At 34.0% G+C, this 20,512-nt stretch overlaps 2 protein-coding genes and 3 non-coding genes across 5 annotated transcripts; 3 read left to right on the forward strand and 2 right to left on the reverse strand.

Moving 5' to 3' along the window:
• The first annotated feature begins 2,231 nt into the window (after nucleotides 1-2,231).
• LOC143593000 (small nucleolar RNA snoR118) lies at nucleotides 2,232-2,321 on the forward strand. Its single transcript, XR_013146022.1, has one exon. It is a non-coding gene; the product is annotated as a small nucleolar RNA snoR118 (small nucleolar RNA).
• Nucleotides 2,322-2,490: 169 nt separating this feature from the next.
• LOC143593001 (small nucleolar RNA snoR69Y) lies at nucleotides 2,491-2,588 on the forward strand. Its single transcript, XR_013146023.1, has one exon. It is a non-coding gene; the product is annotated as a small nucleolar RNA snoR69Y (small nucleolar RNA).
• A 27-nt stretch (nucleotides 2,589-2,615) lies between these two features.
• On the forward strand, nucleotides 2,616-2,693 carry LOC143593004 (small nucleolar RNA snoR53Y). The gene has a single exon (XR_013146025.1). It is a non-coding gene; the product is annotated as a small nucleolar RNA snoR53Y (small nucleolar RNA).
• A 1,945-nt stretch (nucleotides 2,694-4,638) lies between these two features.
• Nucleotides 4,639-10,149, reverse strand: LOC143592994 (uncharacterized). Its single transcript, XM_077072753.1, has 16 exons — nucleotides 9,970-10,149; nucleotides 9,211-9,405; nucleotides 9,050-9,124; nucleotides 8,790-8,957; nucleotides 8,028-8,191; nucleotides 7,711-7,932; nucleotides 7,494-7,620; nucleotides 7,216-7,404; nucleotides 6,588-6,674; nucleotides 6,357-6,511; nucleotides 6,159-6,278; nucleotides 5,856-6,081; nucleotides 5,411-5,470; nucleotides 5,148-5,321; nucleotides 4,955-5,064; nucleotides 4,639-4,874 (listed from the first exon to the last, which is right to left on the reverse strand). Exons 1-16 carry the CDS (start codon nucleotides 10,147-10,149, stop codon nucleotides 4,709-4,711), a joined length of 2,418 nt encoding a protein of 805 aa, XP_076928868.1. The 3' UTR covers nucleotides 4,639-4,708.
• A 2,448-nt stretch (nucleotides 10,150-12,597) lies between these two features.
• On the reverse strand, nucleotides 12,598-18,187 carry LOC143592996 (uncharacterized). The gene is made up of 14 exons (XM_077072754.1): nucleotides 17,870-18,187; nucleotides 17,019-17,653; nucleotides 15,866-16,250; nucleotides 14,939-15,539; nucleotides 14,818-14,858; nucleotides 14,648-14,716; nucleotides 14,451-14,551; nucleotides 14,289-14,367; nucleotides 14,094-14,192; nucleotides 13,928-13,996; nucleotides 13,778-13,827; nucleotides 13,592-13,673; nucleotides 13,079-13,173; nucleotides 12,598-13,006 (listed from the first exon to the last, which is right to left on the reverse strand). The coding sequence occupies exons 2-14, from the start codon at nucleotides 17,525-17,527 to the stop codon at nucleotides 12,859-12,861; spliced, it is 2,328 nt and encodes a 775-aa protein (XP_076928869.1). The 5' UTR covers nucleotides 17,528-17,653; nucleotides 17,870-18,187; the 3' UTR covers nucleotides 12,598-12,858.
• Nucleotides 18,188-20,512: the final 2,325 nt, after the last annotated feature.

A 20,512-nucleotide genomic window follows, 5' to 3' on the forward strand; every position in this document is an offset into this window, starting at 1 on the left:
ATATCCTCTAGACTCTAGTTACTTATGACTGCATTGACTAAAAGCTTGGATATCAATTTCCACAACAATGTTGGAAATTCTACTTGGTTTCTCTATTGAATCTCACCTCAAAACACATTACACCTAGATATATACGTGAGTTCCAAACATTATTAAAAAAATGACGCGAAGTGGCGTGTCTAAACTTTATTTTTGTTACCAATTGTGTAATAATTTTATCTAATTATGTTCATATCAGCTTTTACCAACGATGGACCTTCAGATGTGTGAGCTTTCCCTAAAATTAGAGATGTCTTTGAGACGTTTAAGGGTTATGTTACTTATGTATAGCTGGGTTGGGCCAGCTACCGGATGTTATTTTGTCATTCCCTACCTAGATAATTTTTTATTTGATTACTGTTAAAAAAAATTATACACACTTTTAAACCGGTAATATAATCATTTATTACTCAATAAATTCAATTTTAATGTAATCATTTATTACTATTTATCAATATTATGAACTTTTAATTATTTCCTTAAATTAATATTTTATGATATGGGTTCAACCAATTGGGTCAACTTATAATTTTTTGAAAATACAAATTATTATTTTTAACTATGATATAATTTCGATATTTCATCACTCAATAGTAGAAATCTTCACCTATTTAAACAACTCCCTTTAATTCATATTTCAACTAGTTACCTCCTTCAAGAAAATATATATATATATATACAAGTATATATATATAAGGTAAACTTTGCAATCATACGAAACTTACGATCTACAAATAGTTTTTTTTTCCTTTAGTTTTGTTACCTCTATAGAATTATCGTTTTTATGATAATTTATATATTTTTTTTAGTGTTGTAAAGTTCATGGCAATTACTTTGAAGAAGACATGGCTCGTGATCTTTATAGCCCTACTGCTAGTATCAAGTACCACTAAAGCGGAATCAGATCTAGGGCGAAAAGGTGGGTTTGTACCAACAAAGAATCCAATGGCTGGAAATGCTGAAAATGACAAAGGGGACGCAGGAGTTGATACTCATCACAAATATTATTCTGTAAATCGTCCAGATGCTGGAAATTAGTTACTTAAAAATCTTATGTCGCCTACACGAGGTATGTTCGTGATGTTTATGAATGAGTAATGTCAATCGGGTGGGATCAACTCGAATGTTTGACTAATGTGTGTTTTCTTCTCTTTTTACTTTTCTGTTTGGGTTGTTTTTTGTATGATAAATCAAGAAAATTATGTGTGTTATTTATGGGTTTGTCATTTTTTGCTGTATCAAACCATTTCGACATATGTTTCAAGTAAAAGGTACAAAACTACAAGTCGTGGTAATATTGTGGACTTCAAAAGTATGTATTACAAAATTTAGGACGTATTCTTAGTCCGTTGATAAGTTTGACAAAGAAATTATGGGCAAAGTATCAACTTGTATGTTTTACTTCATATATAGTTTTGATAAAATAAATGATTTAATTACAATAAAGAGACAATTAAGCAGGTAACAAACTGCATATTAATAATACACCCATGACACTCAGTATTTCACAAGTTACGAAAAAGTAAACACTCATATCCAAATTTCGAAAGATGGACCGAACCGATAAACCAAATTTTAAGAAATCTCACACCAGCCAAACTCACCAGTTAATCTCAAACCGACAAACTAACCGATTTACTTCAATTTAAACTAGAAATATTTGCTCGACTTACTTATTTCTCAATTTTCACTCTAGACCCACTTTTAAGTTTCTACAAACTAATAAGCTAGTGGTGGAGTGGTAAGGGAACATTTAGTTACAGAGGCACCAGAGTGATAATGGGAGACTAGACGAGTAGTTGGTTTTCACTAATTGAATCATTGAATTGAACGAGTTTTATCTCACCGTATTGTCATGCCTTAGGGAGAGTGTTCACGGGCATTGGCCTTATGTGAGGGTTTTTTTCTCGAATCGAAAAACGAATGTATGCTGATGCGGTGAATTTAACCAATAGCAAGTTTAAAAGATTCGTTAAGACTATAAAAAAAATGAAACAGAAAGAAAAAGATTGGGCTTGAACAGTGAAGTTGGGCCTATTACATATACCCTAATTCACGAATGTATTCGTGAAACTGCTATTTCATCAGAAGCTGCAAGCCATTATCTGAAATTGTATTGCTTTTGAATTCCTTTACTTTCAACTCACCATCTATGCTATGCTTTTTTTTTTTTTTTTTTTAATATGATTATGTGAAATGATGAAGTTTGCACTGGGCTCTGAGGGCAATTGATTAATTGCTTGATTTGATGCATATTGCAGCCTAGAAAGCTAGTCTGATCTTTTTATGTTTTTTTTTTAATTTTTTTTTATTTCTATGATGATTGAACTTGCAACCCAGCTCACTCTGAGACCTTAATATGTTTGAGGTTCTTGATTACAACTAGTTCATCTTTAATCTGAGCTTTTTATATTTAGTTTATAATTTTTAATGTTTTTTTAGTTTATTTTGTGCAATGATGTTGAAACTATCTAATCCCAGCTCTATGAGACCTTAATTTGTTTAAGGTCCAGGAATTACAATGTTAATTGTTTTATCTTAGCTTTTTAATTCACTTTTACCCAATTAATGAGTATATTCCCAAAGATTAAACAGTTTTACCATGCTAATTCTGACATTAATGAATTCAGTTTTTATTTATTAATGAGGGAACAAATTTTTTTTTAAACAGTTCTTATTGTATTTAAACATACAGTGATTTAGCCCCCAGCAATTTCTTTTGAGTTTTTAAGTTGAAATTCGCAGTGGAGGGGCGTGGTCACATTTATTGGTTGCAACGAAATAAATGAAATTACATGGGTATTACGGGCTTTAATTAAATCTAAGGTTTCTGCAATGGCTTGGCGAGGGTGTTGTTGTTTGATATTTATTTTGCAACCCACTCCAAACCCTAGCTCAAGTTGAGGCCTAACCAAAGACTCGTTGCTTATGTAGCTTCTTTAATTTTGTTGTTGACCATGATGATGTGATTAGACCTCCAAATCACACCTCTCTTCTTCAAACCTTGGAATTTTTATTAATCAGATGGTGTCTAGACTTTAGTTGTTTATTTTTGGTCGATTGTCGCAACCCTTGAATTGTTATTGGTTTAGCGAAACAATCTAGTTGTTCAAAAAATTGGTTAATAGTGATGTGAAAATTGTATTCCCTTGAAATAAACTCTACTTCACTTCTTAAAACAATTATAGAATGACGAACCATGTGTTTGTCTATGGCTTGTTCTCAATCTAAACAAGAGTGCATCTACCGCTGTTACTGGCCTGTTTTTGAGGAGTTATCGTTTTGCAGCTGTTGTTTGATGATAGATGGAAGAGTTATAAACGTGGATGTTATGAAAGATGTATATAAAGTTGTACCTGTAATTGTTAATTGGTTATGAAAATAAACTGTTTAATGGTATGATTTGTACGCTTGAATTTACTCTAATTTATGTTTAATTGGATTTTTTTGCTTTGCATCTCTTATTAAAAATAAAAAGATTTTAGTTCAGATTAAGCTTGTACTTGAGTTTGTCCTGTAAATTGATTACAATGCAACAGTATGCGGCTATGCGCTACTAGACACCAATTAGGTTTGTGTAATGGAGGGCTATAAAACGGGGGGTTTTTTAACAGGACTATTTTCATTTTAGACGTGTAGTGATTTGTAGCCCAAAAATCACCCCCTCCCCTTGTCGCCTATGAAGGCGGTGTTGTAGCCCCTTGTGACCCAAAACCCACACCATTTGTCGCCCCATTACGCATACTCTTATCATACAAAATCTTGTGTATAAAAAACATGTAAAATCTGACTGTGATATGACATGCTTGTATATTTTGAACATCTCACTAAATTATTGAAGTTTAAACATATAAACACGATTAACTTAAGACCAGATAAAGTCATAACTCGGATCAAATGTTCTTAGCATAAGACACACTTGAGTTGACATGTTTAACATGAAGTAGCTGGAATATTTGAAATGTGTGGCAAGCATGTTGGTTTATGACATGGCACACAAATTATTTAATTTAAGGTGTTTTTGTTGATCATGCTATCTCCACTAATTGTTGGTGATAGTAGAAACACGACTAAAGCTCTTTTTATTTATTTATTTATTTATTAAATGCTGCAATTGGACAATACAGAAACCTTTTGGCTTGACAAAATGCCAATTGTTAGTTGACTGGTTGAGCCGTGAGGCTTTCCCACTCGTGAGTTTCCACTTCCTCCCGGGTGGGTAAGCCAGGTCACCTCGTTTTGTTCTTTAGACGGAAGGTTGATCCATTTAACAAAATGATCCCAGGTGTCATGGCCTTTATCTTTAGATTAAAAAAAGAAAAGAAACTATTGGCTTGAGTCACTATCTTTGGATTATCAGATTCACATGAGAAAATTAGTAAAGCAACTGAAAAAATAAGTAGACTGGCATACATCACGCGGCTATAGGGTAGACTGTTTTGTAATTTTCTCCGGTCTATTGTCATAAACAATTCAAGACTTACCAACATTGCAGATATGCAATCACAATATAGATTTTGTTTTCTTCTTGTATCCTAACATAAGAAACACTAAAACTTAAGAAAATAACAAAAGTAACTCTGTTATCTTATAATGTCCTAACATAATTGTATTAAATGTGTTTTCTTTCTTCTGTGACCGTTAATCAAAGTTGCGATTCAACAATCACCTACCTAACAGGAGTTGAAAAGAAAATGACAAGAAAATAAACAAAGACACCTGCTATCAGAATCCCAGCATATACAAAACTTTGTGATGTTTGTTTTGGGGACTTGAACTTTATTTCACAGCATTTCATTTTTTCCTTTTCAATCTCCAAAACATGTTCCACATACCTGCATTCACAAACACCATTATAAACAAACATAATATATATATATATATAGAAAATTAGAATCACATAAACAAAACTTACTGTTGTGTTAAAATGGAACTTTGAAGAATATCAGTGCTGTTTGCATTTGCATCTTGTAGACGATGATCATAAAGAAGCGAAGATAAATCCACAAGCTGTTCTTCAAGACCCTGTTATTTATTCAACAAAAGACATGTTATTTATGAGATATAAAACATTGATATGTATAATAAATATTAAAGGGAAAACTTACATCCAAATAAGTTTCAAGCCTTTCAACTAGTTCATGAGGAAAAGGCTCAGGCAAGTTTGTCTCTTTTTTGTAAAACTTTTCTATCCATAACTCGGTGGTTGTTTTATTCTTCTTGCCCTTTACGGGTTCACCGAGAGGCGTTTTCAAATACTCTCCCGCAAAAGCTTGGACCGACTATTACAGATCATTAAATAAAATAACGACGACGACGGTGATGATGATGATGATGATGATGATACGAACAAAAATAGACCATGTTTTACCTCTGATGTCTCTCGGATCCTGTGAAGAGCAGAATCTACACGCACATATATTGTGTTTCTCTGTTGAAATCAAATCGCCCCAAGAAAGTTTAAGTTAGGCTCATTATAGTTTAGTCTAGTTTTAATAACCTTTTAGGTCCAAAACATTATTCTTTTACATTTACTTTTAATTGGTTTTAGCTCAAGTGTTGTTCATTCGTTTACGTTCGTGTACCGTTCATTTATATCACTAATAAATGGAACATAAACAAGCACGAACATGTGTTCATTTCGATAGCTTGTTCGGTTAAAGTTAAACGAACGAACATGAACATGCCCCAGTCATGTTCGTTCGGTTCATTTACATGCCTAGTCAGCAGTCACAGAAATTAGTAAATCCTATAGTTGTGATAATCATTAAAGGCAAAACAGCCGAGGGGTAAAAACCGAAGAATATGTGTCTTACCAATGCAACATCCTGAAGCAGTTGACTGACCCGAGAAATGTTAGAGAATGGTCCAAACGGATGAAACCCAGCAGCCAATAGCCAATTGACAACCGGTCTCTCATGAATATGAGAAGCCTTTTCATAAGGTGCACTTAATCCACCGACAACCGAAGCCAATCCTGCCACTATATGGCGTTGCGCTTGTGATGGAAAAACATGCCTTCTCTCGGTTTCCGAGACATAACTAAACAACAAAAGCCAAATCAGTAAATACATAAAATCATATTTGTTACATTATATAATTATATAATATATCCCAACCTTAAAGGTATCTTCTCACTTTGATGTTGAAGTACAATAACAGCATCGTTACTTGTCCACAAAAGGCTTTCATCATCCATCATAAGGTGTGGGTCCACATCAGCTAATGACAGAACAAAGCTGCAAAAAAAGAGTTTTCTAACTTATCTTTATTTATCCTTCTAAAGATTCAATTCAACATGTAACTAAATTACTTACACAGGAACCACTCGTGTTCCATATGTACGATGTAGGTCCCCTTGTTTCTTTTGCACGGTTTTAGTTTTCTTCTTTCGGGATTTAACGTTAGTACCCCAAATAGGTTTACGCTTTAGAATTGAATCACTCACATCATCTGATGCATCCATCCAATGCTATGAAATATAGATAATGCCTGTTTATAAGTGTGGCATTAAAATAATAATAAACATATGATAAAGTTAGACTAACCTGACGGAGAAAATATTTATCAGAAAGGGATGGATGGGAGACCTCGAGTAAACCAGCGGCTAGTAAATCAGCCGATCGTTCCATTTCCTATATTATAAATACGTGTTTGTATTATAAGAAATTATAATGTAAAATATATATGATCAACCAATCATTTATGTTCATTTAAGTTCGTTTATTGATGTCCCTTTATGTCTTTTCTTTCATTTACCTTCGTTTAAAAGTGTTTTTATGTTTGTTCGTTTAAACATTCAGTCAAATTTAAGTATTATTAATATCAATATGAGATAATTTTCATATTTTTGAAACCCTTTGTTTACTTTTAAAATGTTGGATGTAATGATGATGGTCTATTAGACTTTAATTTGGATATTCACATTTACTTTAAACTGGTATTTGTTTATTTCATTCATTTATGTTTGGTTATGTTCGTATGTGTTTGTTTGTGGTTGTGAACTGTCCGTTTACAGCATAAACGATTGAACATAAAGTCATAAACGGACACGAACAATAAAAACCGTTCATTTATGTGTTCATGGTCGTTCATTTGTTCTGTTAAGTTAAACAAGCGAAGATGAACAAACCCTTTTCGTATTTTTTTAGGTTCATTTACAGGCCTAATTCTTACCTCTTTAAGAATTGCACCATCAAGATATGTCTTTGTATGCACGTGAAAACGTCCGTCTTTTTTTGTTTCTTGAAGTGAATGACCGCGCATAGCTTTTGAAACCGCGATTGCTAGTTTTTCATGAAGATGTAAAGAATGTGAACCGCCAACAATCACAACATCTTCTCCTTTGTGTACCATCTTCTTAATCTGAAACATGAAGGTGAAATATTATATATTGGAAAAAGACGATATTGCCCCCAAATAAAAAGAAATAAACCTTTTAGAAGAAAAGTCACCTCGGACTCAATGGCTTCGATATCTATACTGTAGTTCTGGCCTTTTTCCATGAGATTATAACGGTTATGATTTTGTAGCACAATTATTGGAATAAGCAATCGTGTTGCAAGATCTACAGTTTCAAAGCTGAATCCACCGTACACAATTGCAAGATATTAATAACAAATAAAACAAACTCATATTAAAAACTACAAGCTGTACAAATCTTAATCATGCCTGACATCTGGAGCAATAACATGTTGAACTGTAATGCCAATCAAAGCTGCAAGTTGACCAATAAAGTTGTCATGCGTGGTAGAATGATCATTAGCAGAAATCGAGCTTTTAACAGACATTGCGTTTCGCAACCGTGGAAGGGTTTTGGAACTAACACTTCCTTCTTCGGTTTCAATCTTTCCATATGTGCACGGCCCCGCTGAGATATCACTTACAACAAACCTGCCACCATTTAAAGTCAACTTATATTTTAAAATTTTAACGAGTACAAGTAGTAATACACCTAATAAAGATAATTAGTGACACGTATGATGTACCTGCCCGATCCAAGCCATACTTGAGATGCTCCGCCTCCGTTATAATGGTATCGATATATATAGCCTCCCTCTTGTTGTTTAATATCTTCTTCGGTTAAATGATTCGGTTTTGCATACATTAAACTATCAAGATCAATATCTTTGTTCCTAGGATCCATTCTAACCTGCAAAACAAATAACCACAAAAGAAACATATGTCACTAGGCCTGTGAATGAAACTAACGCTCAGTGAACTGTCTGGCAGGAAGTTCCTTTATTTAATAAACGAACGAACACGAACACATGTCACGCTTGTTCATTTATGTTCGTGAGAGTTCATTTACGTTCGTTTATGTTCCTTAAGTTATGTTCATTTATTTTCATTAGTTTATGTTTGTTTAAGTTCGTTCGTTCGTTATTATATTTATTTGAAATTTTTTGCCCCACTACAACTTAGTTTAGTTTTAATAACTTTTTAAGCCTGGCACATTGTTCTTCACATTATATAAAAACTGGTTTTAGCCCAGTTATATTCGTTCATATATGTTCAGTTATGTTCGTCTATACTATTAATAAATGAACATAAACATACACGAACATATTTATTTCCTTAATGAACGGACATGGACACGGACAAGAAAGCCTTTCTTGGTTAAAGTTATATGAATGAACATGAACATGCTCCGTTCGTGCTCATTTGGTTCGTTTATAAGCCTATATGTCACTAACTAAACGATGGATGATTATAGAAAACAAGGGATGCTAGTAAACTGTTAAAAATACCTTATCAAAATTCACAATAAATATTGCTGTTGGCATAGGCCGGTCCGCCTCATCAGCATTATATCCCATATTCTCATAGTCAAACAAGTAAGAATAAAGTTTCTGAAACTCTGGCTCCACAACCGATGCATCCACATCAAATGCAGGAACTTCCCTTCCAAAATCAGCCTAAAAGTAACACACAAAGAAAGGTAACATAATATCAAAATTTTATACCCAACCATAAAAGTTACTAGCTAAAGCCTGAAGATTGCAATCACCTCTCTAGCGGTTCCAGCTGGAACCATAGCTGCTTTCAGAGCCTTTTCAAGTGCTATCAGTTCCGGTTGTGCAGCCTGTAATAATGACAAGTTTACAGACACTCCAAAACAGTTTTTGAGAAAACAAATGAATAATAGAATTTTAAAAAGAGTTTTCTTACAGGAAATGCATTGAACACCATGTGATGCTCAATATCGAGAGGCTCACCAGTCTCTAAACATGAAGGCCTGTGAGACGGAAAACTTACTCGAAGAAACTCTTCTAGTTTCTGTGAATCTAGTGTGTATCTATAACCTCCATCTCCACTGAAACCAATGAGGACAACATTAACTTCAAGTGGAACTTGAAACGGAACCTGCATCAAATGCATCACACAAGTAACCAAAATCCCCTCAGAATTAAATTTAACATTTAAAATTAGGTAAATAAACTGTAGAGCTATCTTAATTCTTAATCTACTGATACTTAATACGGATTCAGAAACGTGCTCTCGTAAAATTACTTTAACTTAACAGCAAAATCGAAACGTAAAAATGCCCTCACTATCAGGATTAGTATTTCAAATTAGGTGAATAAACTTAGGGCTGGATAAGCAGGTTAGAGACGACACGTTTAACACAAGTATCAAACATGAACACGACTCGTCTAACGACTTTATATCTAATAATAATGTCTATAACACAGTTTTAAGTTTCATGTACCAGTAAGGAGAAATGACACCTAGCCTACTACTTTCAGTTATTTAAAAAAATAAAATAAAATCACATAATGTACTTATTTTTTATTAACAGGTTTAATTGGAATATAGATGATCTGATCAAAGTAAGCTACTAATAAACCAGTACCGGTAATTGTGATTAATTAGAAGCACAATTGATCGAAATGAATTAATAATAATATAAGATGTTAGTGTTATTACCTGAGCGCGAGAATGGAGCATAGTACGGACATCCGATCGAACGGTTTCTCTAACATCTTGAAAGGCGCTGTGGTGCCATTGAGGATGACCTGGATCTCTTCTGTAAGCTTGACTGCCCGCTGATTCTGAAGTGTTCAATAGAAGAAGAATTGCAAAGAAGAAGGTACGAATCGAAGCCATTTTTGAAGGTTTATAAGAGCCCTAACTTTGCTGCTTATTATTATTATTATTCATGTCTTTCAGTCGGAGAGGATTTTGCTCGTCTGCCGGTTAGTTTACCGGGATGGCGTTTGTTTACTGGTGAAGACCAACGCCGTGCGGGTTTTTTTTTTATTAAAATAATCATGGCAAACACGCCCCAAGTTTTCTATCAAATTTAACGTCGGTATTTGTTCGGTTCATTATGATACCGGTATTCACTATAGTTTGGGATACTTTTTGATAACATATAGGATGAGAACGGTACCGACCTGTACCGAAAATCACAATTTTTTTGTATTGGTACCGAAAACCCAAAACTTTGATACTTATTTGGTAATGACGTACCAAATAGGTACCGGTACCAGAACCAATCGATACCAATACCGAATATGCTCATCCCTACATTAATGATTCGGTTACATGTACGTTACTATTCACAACTCCGGTTTGAGTAAAATCTATATTGAAGCATTGAAAAATGTAAGCATGTGACAACGTTGTAGTCGGTCAAAACATAGATAAAAGTAAGTACGTCTCAAGGGTTAAGGGGAAGTTATTGTATATATATTGCAAAATGTAGAAACATTGGTGATTTTCTAACATAGTAATTCATAAATTATTATTTTTTAAGTAATTTAAGTATCAACATTCAAAATGTAATATAAATATGTTTTTAATCAATAAGTAATTTTTACATCGGGACAATTACAGGGGGTGTTTGGCCTAGCTTTTATTTCTAAACTTATGCTTATATATAAAATTAGCTTATAGCTTTTTTTTCTATTATTTGATAAGCATTTTTAAGTGATTGGTTTAGCTTATATTCTACAAGTTAATTATGTGTCTTAATAAGTTGTTAAATCCAACATTCTTTAATTTGTTAGAGTAATAATTATTAATCAACCACCATTTGAGGACAAATGAGTAATTTACACCCTTAAACAAATAAGCATCTATCAAATAAGCTAAAAAACCATATTCAAATAAGCTTCTTCAAATGAACTTATATAAGCTAATAAGCATAAGCTTAAAAAGCTAAGCCAAAGTTAAGCTTATTTTATAAAAAAAAGCTAAAAAAGCTATAAGCTTGATTAAAAAAGCTAGGCCAAACACCCCCCAAACACGCCCCAAGTTTTCTATCAAACTTAACTACGTTATTGGTTCAGTTTATTATGATATTGGTATTCACTACAGTGTGGGGGTAGTTTTGATAACATGTTGGATGAAATCGGTATCGACCTGTATCGAAAATCACAAAAAAATTTTACCGGTATTTAAGGTAAAATTTGAGAAATACCGAAAACTCAAAACTTTGATGCCGATTAAGTAACGACGGTACCAAATCAGTACCCATGCCAATCGATACCGATACCAAATTTGGTCATCCCTACATTAATAATTCGGTTACATGTATGTTACTATTCACTACTCCGGTTTAAGTAACATCTATATTGAAGCATTGAAAAATGTAAGCATGTGGCAACGATACAGTGAGTCAAAACACAGATAAAAGTAAGTATGTCTCAACCGTTATGTGAAAATTATTGTATAAATATTGTAAAATGTAGAAATGTTGATGATTTTCTATTACAGTAATATATAAATCTGTTTCATCCAAAAAAAAAGGTAAAAAAATGCATGTGTTATGTTAGAGTAGGGATGAAGCTTGATTAGGGATGAGCAAATTCGGTACCGATTTGATACCGTTGGTACTAAAGTTTTGAGTTTCGGGATCAGTATGGTACCGGTATTTCTCGAATGTTTACCTTCGATACTTCTGTACCCATACCAGTACGATACCGAACAGAATATTTCGGTACCGGTACCGATACCAAGAATTTGTGATTTTCGGTACCGATCTCATCCCTAAGCTCGATGCCAATATCGATAATACTGATACCGATAATCGTCAAAAATGGGTACCAAAACCGAAAAATGCTTGATACAGTATCAATATCGAAGGTAAAAAATCGGTAAAATACCAGCACCTTACCTATCACAAAATCTCAAAAAGCGGTTACATAATTGGTACCGAAAGTGCCCGATTCGGTACCGATGTATTTGAGAAAGAACTTTTGTCTACACTCAAATCTAATTGCAGGGGTACGTGTAAATTATTGTTCATACGTGAACTACTTACCGGATTTCATTCGTCAATAAAACTCACGTATGATTACTGCCTTCGAATAACATTTATTCATATGATTTACAACCATTAATCCTTAACCAATAACCAGATTTCTAGTATGGCACACAAAATATAATTCATACTAACATTACATACTACTTCTCAATAGATTACCAAGCAGACATTTAGATTTCTCTGACTGGCACAAATCATCAAAATAGTTCTCAAATGAGAAATTCAAGAAATAAAGCCATAAAGGAACACGCTTGTTTTTTTTTTATACCAAAAAGGTTTCTATTTTATTTTATTATTTGCAAATTAAATAATCTACTTAAACTTGTTTTTCACAATTTAAATACAATGTAAGTGATTCATATACTCTATACAAAGTGTTCCTTACGGGTCACAAAACAATGGCGTATAGTGTCCGAATTATCGGACAACAACTTTGCACAACACTGCCACATCAACATAACAAACCCAACCAACTCAACCCGATACATGGCCCCACAACCCACATGAAACACTTTTCATGACAAAAAAAACAGTTATATAATCTTCTACAACTCCTTTGAGTTGTTTTCAGCGGCGGCTGCGGTTGTGGTGGTGGCTGCAATACGCGATGCTTGAAGTTGCAAGGTGAACTTCTTTTGCAATTCTCTAAGTTTATCTAGTATTTCTTGGAATGTCGGTCGGGATTGTGGGTCACTGAAATAAAATGGATTAGTAAGACTTTGACTTAAAGTCAAAAAGTCAACTTTCAGCGTTAAAAATACGAACCTGCAACAACAGCTTTCGATAAGAGAAGCCCATTGCGGATCCACGTCTTTTGGTATATCAAGCTGTTGATTCATGAACCCTACGGCTCCGATTACCTGCAAATACAAGTACACTTTAACTTCACTTTGTTTGACCATTGACTTATGGGCCCCACCGATACCCTACTAACCAGTGGGACCCATTCAACTAGTGAAAGCTGGTTTCGAACATAAGACATCTATTAGAGGTGAATCTTTACAGTTACATGTTGACCTTTAAGTCAAACAAATTAAAAAAACCACAAAACTTGACCTTAAAAGCCAAACTTTATATCTGTTGACCATTGACTCACGGGCCCACCAATACCATGCTGACCAGTGGGACCCACTCAACCAGTGAAAACTGGATTTGAGCCTGAGTCCTCTCAGATGCTTACCATTGTGCCACCCTATGATTATGAAGGTTACATTTTGACTTTCGGGTCAAACAAATAAAGTTGACCTTAAAAGTCAAACCTTGGAAGAGAACACGCACCTGCATCGAGTTAAGACTATCCCAAGGGATCTTCTCGGTGGTGAGTTCCCATAATACCACCCCAAAGCTGTATATATCAGACCTACATATTTCAAAACAACATTATTGTCTATTACCCAATTTATAATTTTAAACGCACTCAAACGTTTATCAAACGGAAATGATTGTTTCCCAGTTAGAGCTTACTTTTCATCTGCCTGTTCATTCCGAAGAACCTCGGGAGCCATCCATTGCGGCTAAAACCGAAAATAAATAAATAAATAAACTGTAAAAACTACCATTGAATGATGGCAACTTAAATAAAGCAAGAAGGATGCATAAGTAAATAAGCAATACCGTTCCCTTCCCCGTCTTTGTTGTAAGGTATGTTTCATGCTTGAGACGTGAAAGACCAAAATCCCCAACCTGTTTTTTTGAAACAAAAAAAAACAATAAATAAATAAATAAAAAGTAAGAAAAACATTATTCATAATTTCATATTTAATCAAATAAAACAACAAACCTTCACATTCCAATTCCTGTCAACAAGAAGATTTGAAGATTTTAAATCACGATGAATGATGGGCGGGTGACAATGATGAAGATAGTTCATGCCTCGAGCCTATACGACACATAAACGGACCCCACAAAGCAAATCTGTTAAAAGATACATTTAACAAACAAACAAACAGAAGATCAAAAATAACATTTAACTTACTATATCCATTGCCATATGAACTCGACGTCTCCAATCTAATTTAGTCGTATTTCTTTGAAGTAACCGAAACAAACTTCCTCTACATAAAATAACATAACTACATTTAGCACATTAACGACTTGTGATAATGACTAAAATTCCCTTCATTAAACTATTTATTACCGAGGAAGGAACTCGGTGACAATGCATAGGCGTTGAGGTGAAGTTACCGCACCCATGAAGAGTAGAATATTGGGATGTCGAAGGCGTTTCATGAGAGATACCTTCAAATGAAAAATAAGTATTATTTTTAGTCACACAATTTTCATCAAATATGCAACATTTTCTTTTTACATGATTATTTGAATATTTTTAACTACCTCTTGTCTGAACGATAATATCACGTCATTTGAATATTCTTGCCTCGAGAAAACCTTGACCGCAACATCCTGCATACACAATCAAAACATTTGAGAACCACGACATCTGGTTGAACATATTGTAAAATGACTAAAATACCCTTCAATATCAACATTAATGAAGAACGTACCGAGCCATACCACATTGCATGATATACTGTCCCACACGAACCTAGTAAAAACATCAAAAGCTTTTAGTATCTAACCACATGTGAAATGACTAAAATACCCTTCGGTGTTTAAAAATAATACCTTGCCCAATTTGTTCTCCAATTACTAAATCTTCCCACAAAATTTCGCAATCCAAACTATCGGTATCCATATCAACTTTATTTATCGCGCTACCATTTGTGCTACCACAACTACTCGCACTGCTCGTGCTATTCACGTTAAATGAAGACCATGAACCCGGAGCCTCGTTCCTATTAATATTTTCCCACGGTTGACTTTCTACTTTTGATGGGCCCGTTTGTTGATCCGAGTCATGTTCTTGATCATTATGCAACCAATGCAGACCAAACCGGCCCGTTTTTGAATCCCGTTCTCTTTCCCCTTTCCATGGCCATGTAATTCCTTTTTTGCCCATCCATGCTTCGGCTTTTGAGGATAGAATCTTGTGGATACCGGGTTTAGATTCATTTTCATCACCGGAATCTGTTGATGGCTTGGCTATAAATGGTGATTGGGGAATATCACTCCTTGGGGTGCTGGCTCCGCTTGAATAACCGTCATTATGGTAGGGGGCGTTTTGGTCATTTTCGGAATTATGGCCGTCTTCACTCCTGCCATCATGATGCATGATGTTCTCGCCGGTTTTTATTTTTGATTTGACTTTGTTGCTGACTTTTGAAGCCTGTTTTTTGTGTATTCAGTAATCAAGATTCATTGATGTATAATATAAAGGGGTGCTAAATTGTCAGGTCAGGTTCGCAGGCCAACCCAACACGAACCTGAAAATTGTGTCAGACATGTGAACCCGAACACGACACGTATACTCATGCGTTGACATGACCACGACCCGTTTGACCTGAATTTTTTTATTGTTTATGTATATACTAATACTTTAAATTTGCATTTTTTATTGACATGACCATCTGACCCATTATAGACAAAACATAGCCTGATTATAGTATGATACACAATCATAAGTAAACAGGTCAAAATTAACATAATACTAACCAAATCTGAAATCTTAGAGGCAATCGCAGTTTGTAGAGGTTGTCGAGGATCAAGCCCAAGTTTAGCTGAAGCGATCCTTCTTGGTGCACTAATGTTCCCAACGGGCATCATTTCTACAAACGGGCGCGTATCACTTGATACGCATATAACCCCAATTAACTTTCCATTTTCATCATGAAATGGCGTGTGAGTTGCAAGAACAACAAACCTTTCCCCTCTTTTATTCCTAACCGGAAACTGACCCGACCAGTGTTCACCCTTTGATGATTGTTGTAATATAGTGTCAGCTAACGGGTAGTCATTAGGTTCTACTAAAAGCTCAAGGGGCGTTTTCGTGAGCGCTTCTGCAGCCGTGTAACCATAAAGATTTTCAGCCATGCGGTTCCTACATAAGTTTTGATCATCAAAACATGTTAAAATGTTACCTTTTTTTGTTTCCTTGAATAGTTGAATTAACACACATAAAATGATTCAATATTGACATCATCTATCGGTCCCTACATAGTTTTGATCATCAAAGATGCTAAACATGTTACCTTTTTTTGTTTTCTTGAATTAACCCATAAAAGAGTCCATATTGACACAATCTACCGGTTCCTAAACATGTTAAAAATGATACCTTTTTTATTTTCTTGAATCTTTTTTTAACCCACAAAAATCAAGATTCCATAATGACACAATGTTTTTAATAATCAAGCATGTTAGCAATGATAGCCTTTTTATTTTCTAGAATTAATCCACAAATATCAAGATTCCATATTGATACAATTTATCAGTAAATCCATAGTTTTGATCATCAAACATGTTAAAAATGTAACTGTTTATGTATTTCTTGAATTAGCCCATAAAAGTCAAGATTCCATATTGACACAATCTATCAGTTCCTACATAGTTTTGATCATCAAACATGATAAAATTGATAACCTTTTTTGTTTTTCTTGAATTAACCTACAAAAGTTAAGATTCCATATCGACACAATCTGTCGGTTCTTACACAGCTTTTGATCATTAAACATGTTAAAAATGACGATTTTTTATTTTATTTTCTTGAATTAACCCACAAAAATTAAAATTCCATATTGACATAATCAATCTTAAGGGGTGTTTGGATGCGTGTTTCGAAAATGATTATGTGATATCGAATAATACTCACCAGTATATTATCTGACCTTGCAGATCAAATATATGCACGGATTGACCCATTGACTGCAATATGTTCAAGTACTGTGTTTCCGTCAGCTTCACAGCTGACGGCCCACAAACACCACCACTGTCCCTGGTGGCCGCGCCACCATACTCCTCAGTGGCGCGGCCACCAGCAGTGGAGGTGTTATTGGTGCCATCATTGCTGTAACTGACATCAATGCTGCGAGTTTCTCTCCTCAATGGAGACGAATGCCGGAAAGACGTTGAACCCATTTTGAAAGCGGCCATAGGGCCGCCTTCAAATACCCCACCAACACCGCCCATGTTTCTTCGGCGAGGGCGGCGGGGAGATACCGAACTAGACCGCTGCCGGTCGGATTTGTGCTTTTCGTCCGAAATTTTTAATTTTGAAATTTCTTGTTTGAGATGAGAATGGCTTTGTTCTAAATCATGGATCTTCTTTAACAACTCCTCAGTTGGTGGTGCTTCCTTGTTGTTATTATTATTATTATCCATTTTTCACACTAATACACACACTTTGAATTCAAGAATCAAGAAATTGGTTTCTTGAACACCAAGTTTTCATCTTTGATGAATCCCATATAAGAAAACCAAATTGACAACCTTGTTCTTCAATCTTTACTGCAATATGATCAAGAAAAGACCATCAAGAACACAAAATGAAATAAAAAAAAAACCAATTTGACTTGCACATTGATGAAATAACCAATTACCCTTAAGACCCTTTTCACTATACTTTTATTATTCAAAATCCCAAATAAAAAAGATTAATAATAACCCATGCTTGATTGCATATTTGCATACAACTTAAAACAAGTAAGAACACACACACACTACCTTTGAACAATACATAAGGTGATTGGTGATGAATGAATCAAGTTGAATATGGGTATGGAGAATTGATGATTATGATAAGATGCACCACTCAAGTTGGATGAATTAATTGAATCTCTTTCTCTCTCTATACACATCTCTTTCTATCTTTCTTTCTTACACACATTAAAGTATTAAACCCTGAATTAGGCAATCTAATGCTTGTAAAACCCTGAAATGAAAAGATGAATCTTGAAATAATAAAAAGAAAGAAAGAAAGAAAGAAAGAAAGATGCTGTGTGTTAAAAGGTCAAAGACTTGAAGAACCAACTCCTCTCTCTCATCTCCATAAACCTTCTTCCAACTTTCTTTCTCTATTTTTTAATAATTATAATACAAATTTGACCCTTTAAGTTTCAAAGCTTGTCAAACTTCAACCTCGAATTTCTTACATTTTTTTTTGTTTATTTCATTAATTTAGTAATTCCAGGTGGTTTTTACCATAAAGTTTTTCTTACTGACACACAAGTGTGTATAAGTAAAAAAAGACAGAACATCAATATTCTAGAATCGAACTTAGATAAAGAAGAGTTGGTAAGTGTTGTGACCTTTTAAGTGTGAAACTGTTTTTATCAAGCTAATGTTGTTAAACAAAAGTTTGGTAATTCATGTAGATCTACACTAAACTATAAAAAGGTTAAAAAATTTAGCTAAAATAATAATAATAATAATTCATATAGATCTATACTAAACAATAAAAATAAATTTTGATTAATATTTTCTTTCAATATACAAGTTATATAAGTAGTGGCACGATATCTAAATATATAAGTCGTGTAGACCTGCATGACTCATATATATGTGTCATATGGTGTCTGGATCATTTGAATTGTTAGAAGCTTTTTAAATGAAACATATTATTACTACAAAATGCTATTTATAACATTAGTTTTAAGAATTACTTGAATACATACCTTTACATCATCATTTTACATCATTATCATATATACTATAATATTAAATAGAGTGTGCACATATAAACTGGGGTCTTGTGCTCTTAAAATCATAATTAAATGAAAAGTAAAACATATTTTAAATGAATAGGCACCGTCCATACTCCATACTATTGTATATTTATATCTAATAAAATGTCAGACCGCACCATTTTGGCTCTCGTAATATTTAATTGCAAAAATATTCTTTATAAACAAATTGATCATAAAAAAAAATACTTTTAAAATTATTGTAGTACTTTAAACTAAATAATACATGCTTTAAACTAAATAATACATGTACAAATAAAACAAATTTACCAGTAAAATGATCAAAAAGTTGATGTTACGTATATCAGTTTTACCAACAATATATGGTTGTAAGCAAATATCAATCATTTAATTACAAAAGTTTGTAATCAATATTTGTAGGGTTATCGTGGGTCAATAACACAATAAGTCCGGCTGGGACCAAAATCGAAATCCTAGAAATAAGAAAAAAACAAAGACCATTTCAAATAAAAATATTTTATCAAAAACAAGACAATAGGTATGAATAAATAGTTGCGTATATACATACACATATATGTCTGTGTGCACTTGTGAGTGTGTATGTCGATTCAAATGAAAAGCTTTAAAATTTTGTGATTCATTTGGAAAAGGCGGAATAATTTTTTAACAATGTGATCTATTAATGAAGAAAATGACACGATTTTTTAATTAAGTTTAAACATACCATGTCAGAATTTGGCTCGATATATATTCACATATGAATATATATTGTATCCCACAAACACACCGTGTTTTACATTAATTACAAAAAATGTCATGCCCTTCTTATAATGTATTCATTGGTGAATATCATTATTCACCAGCCACATGTGTTAACTTGAATCACTAGTGAATACACAATACTTTTCTTTTATTACAAAAATGTTAATGTGTAAAAGAAATCTTTACCAACCTAAAAGTGGTCCAAATTTTTTAGTGGTTATGACAATGTGAATGTGTACAGGCTAGTTAATTGAAGAAGCACTAAACAACCCCTCAAGGTCTAACACGTTAGTCCGAGGGTTATGGTCACGTATTCTACACGGGGTTATAAAACCTTCTTGGCGTAGACAAGTGTAACCTGCAAAACAGAACACCGTGAGCTCGTTACGAGGAATGGGGGGAGGGGATTCTCTCGTAACCACCCTCCGGCATGAGAATCAATACTTGATAGTCTGAAATAGTCTAATTTGACAGTGATAGAAGGAGAAAGTATATATCCTTTACAATTTGGAGGTTCATTGGTATTATAGCTGGAAGAGAGAGTGTGTGACCAACCACCTTGTCAGGTTCTCCACCAATAATATTCTCCATTCGTGTGATTGTGGTGATTGGTGGAAGTTGGTGGGCATCATGGCCTTTTGATAAGAATGTGATTGTATTGTTTGTACCATCCTTTATGTGTTGTCCAATCCCCATTGGTTTGGTGTTTATCCCTAAGTGGGTTACCATCTTTTTATCTCATGCTTGTGGGACCTTTTCATTACTATTCCCGAGGTGTCAGGGAAAGTTACTTTGGACTTCCATTCTTGGCGTCATGCACTACGCCTCGCGTTAGTAGCATGTTGGCGCGTATTGTTCCGCCTGGCGTATGTAACTAGTTTTATACTTAGCCAAATGGTGG

This window comes from Bidens hawaiensis, unplaced genomic scaffold, assembly GCF_021521415.1.
Source record: "Bidens hawaiensis isolate Kalapana, Puna unplaced genomic scaffold, B.hawaiensis_p1.1 tig00041613_1, whole genome shotgun sequence".
Lineage (NCBI taxonomy): Eukaryota > Viridiplantae > Streptophyta > Magnoliopsida > Asterales > Asteraceae > Bidens > Bidens hawaiensis.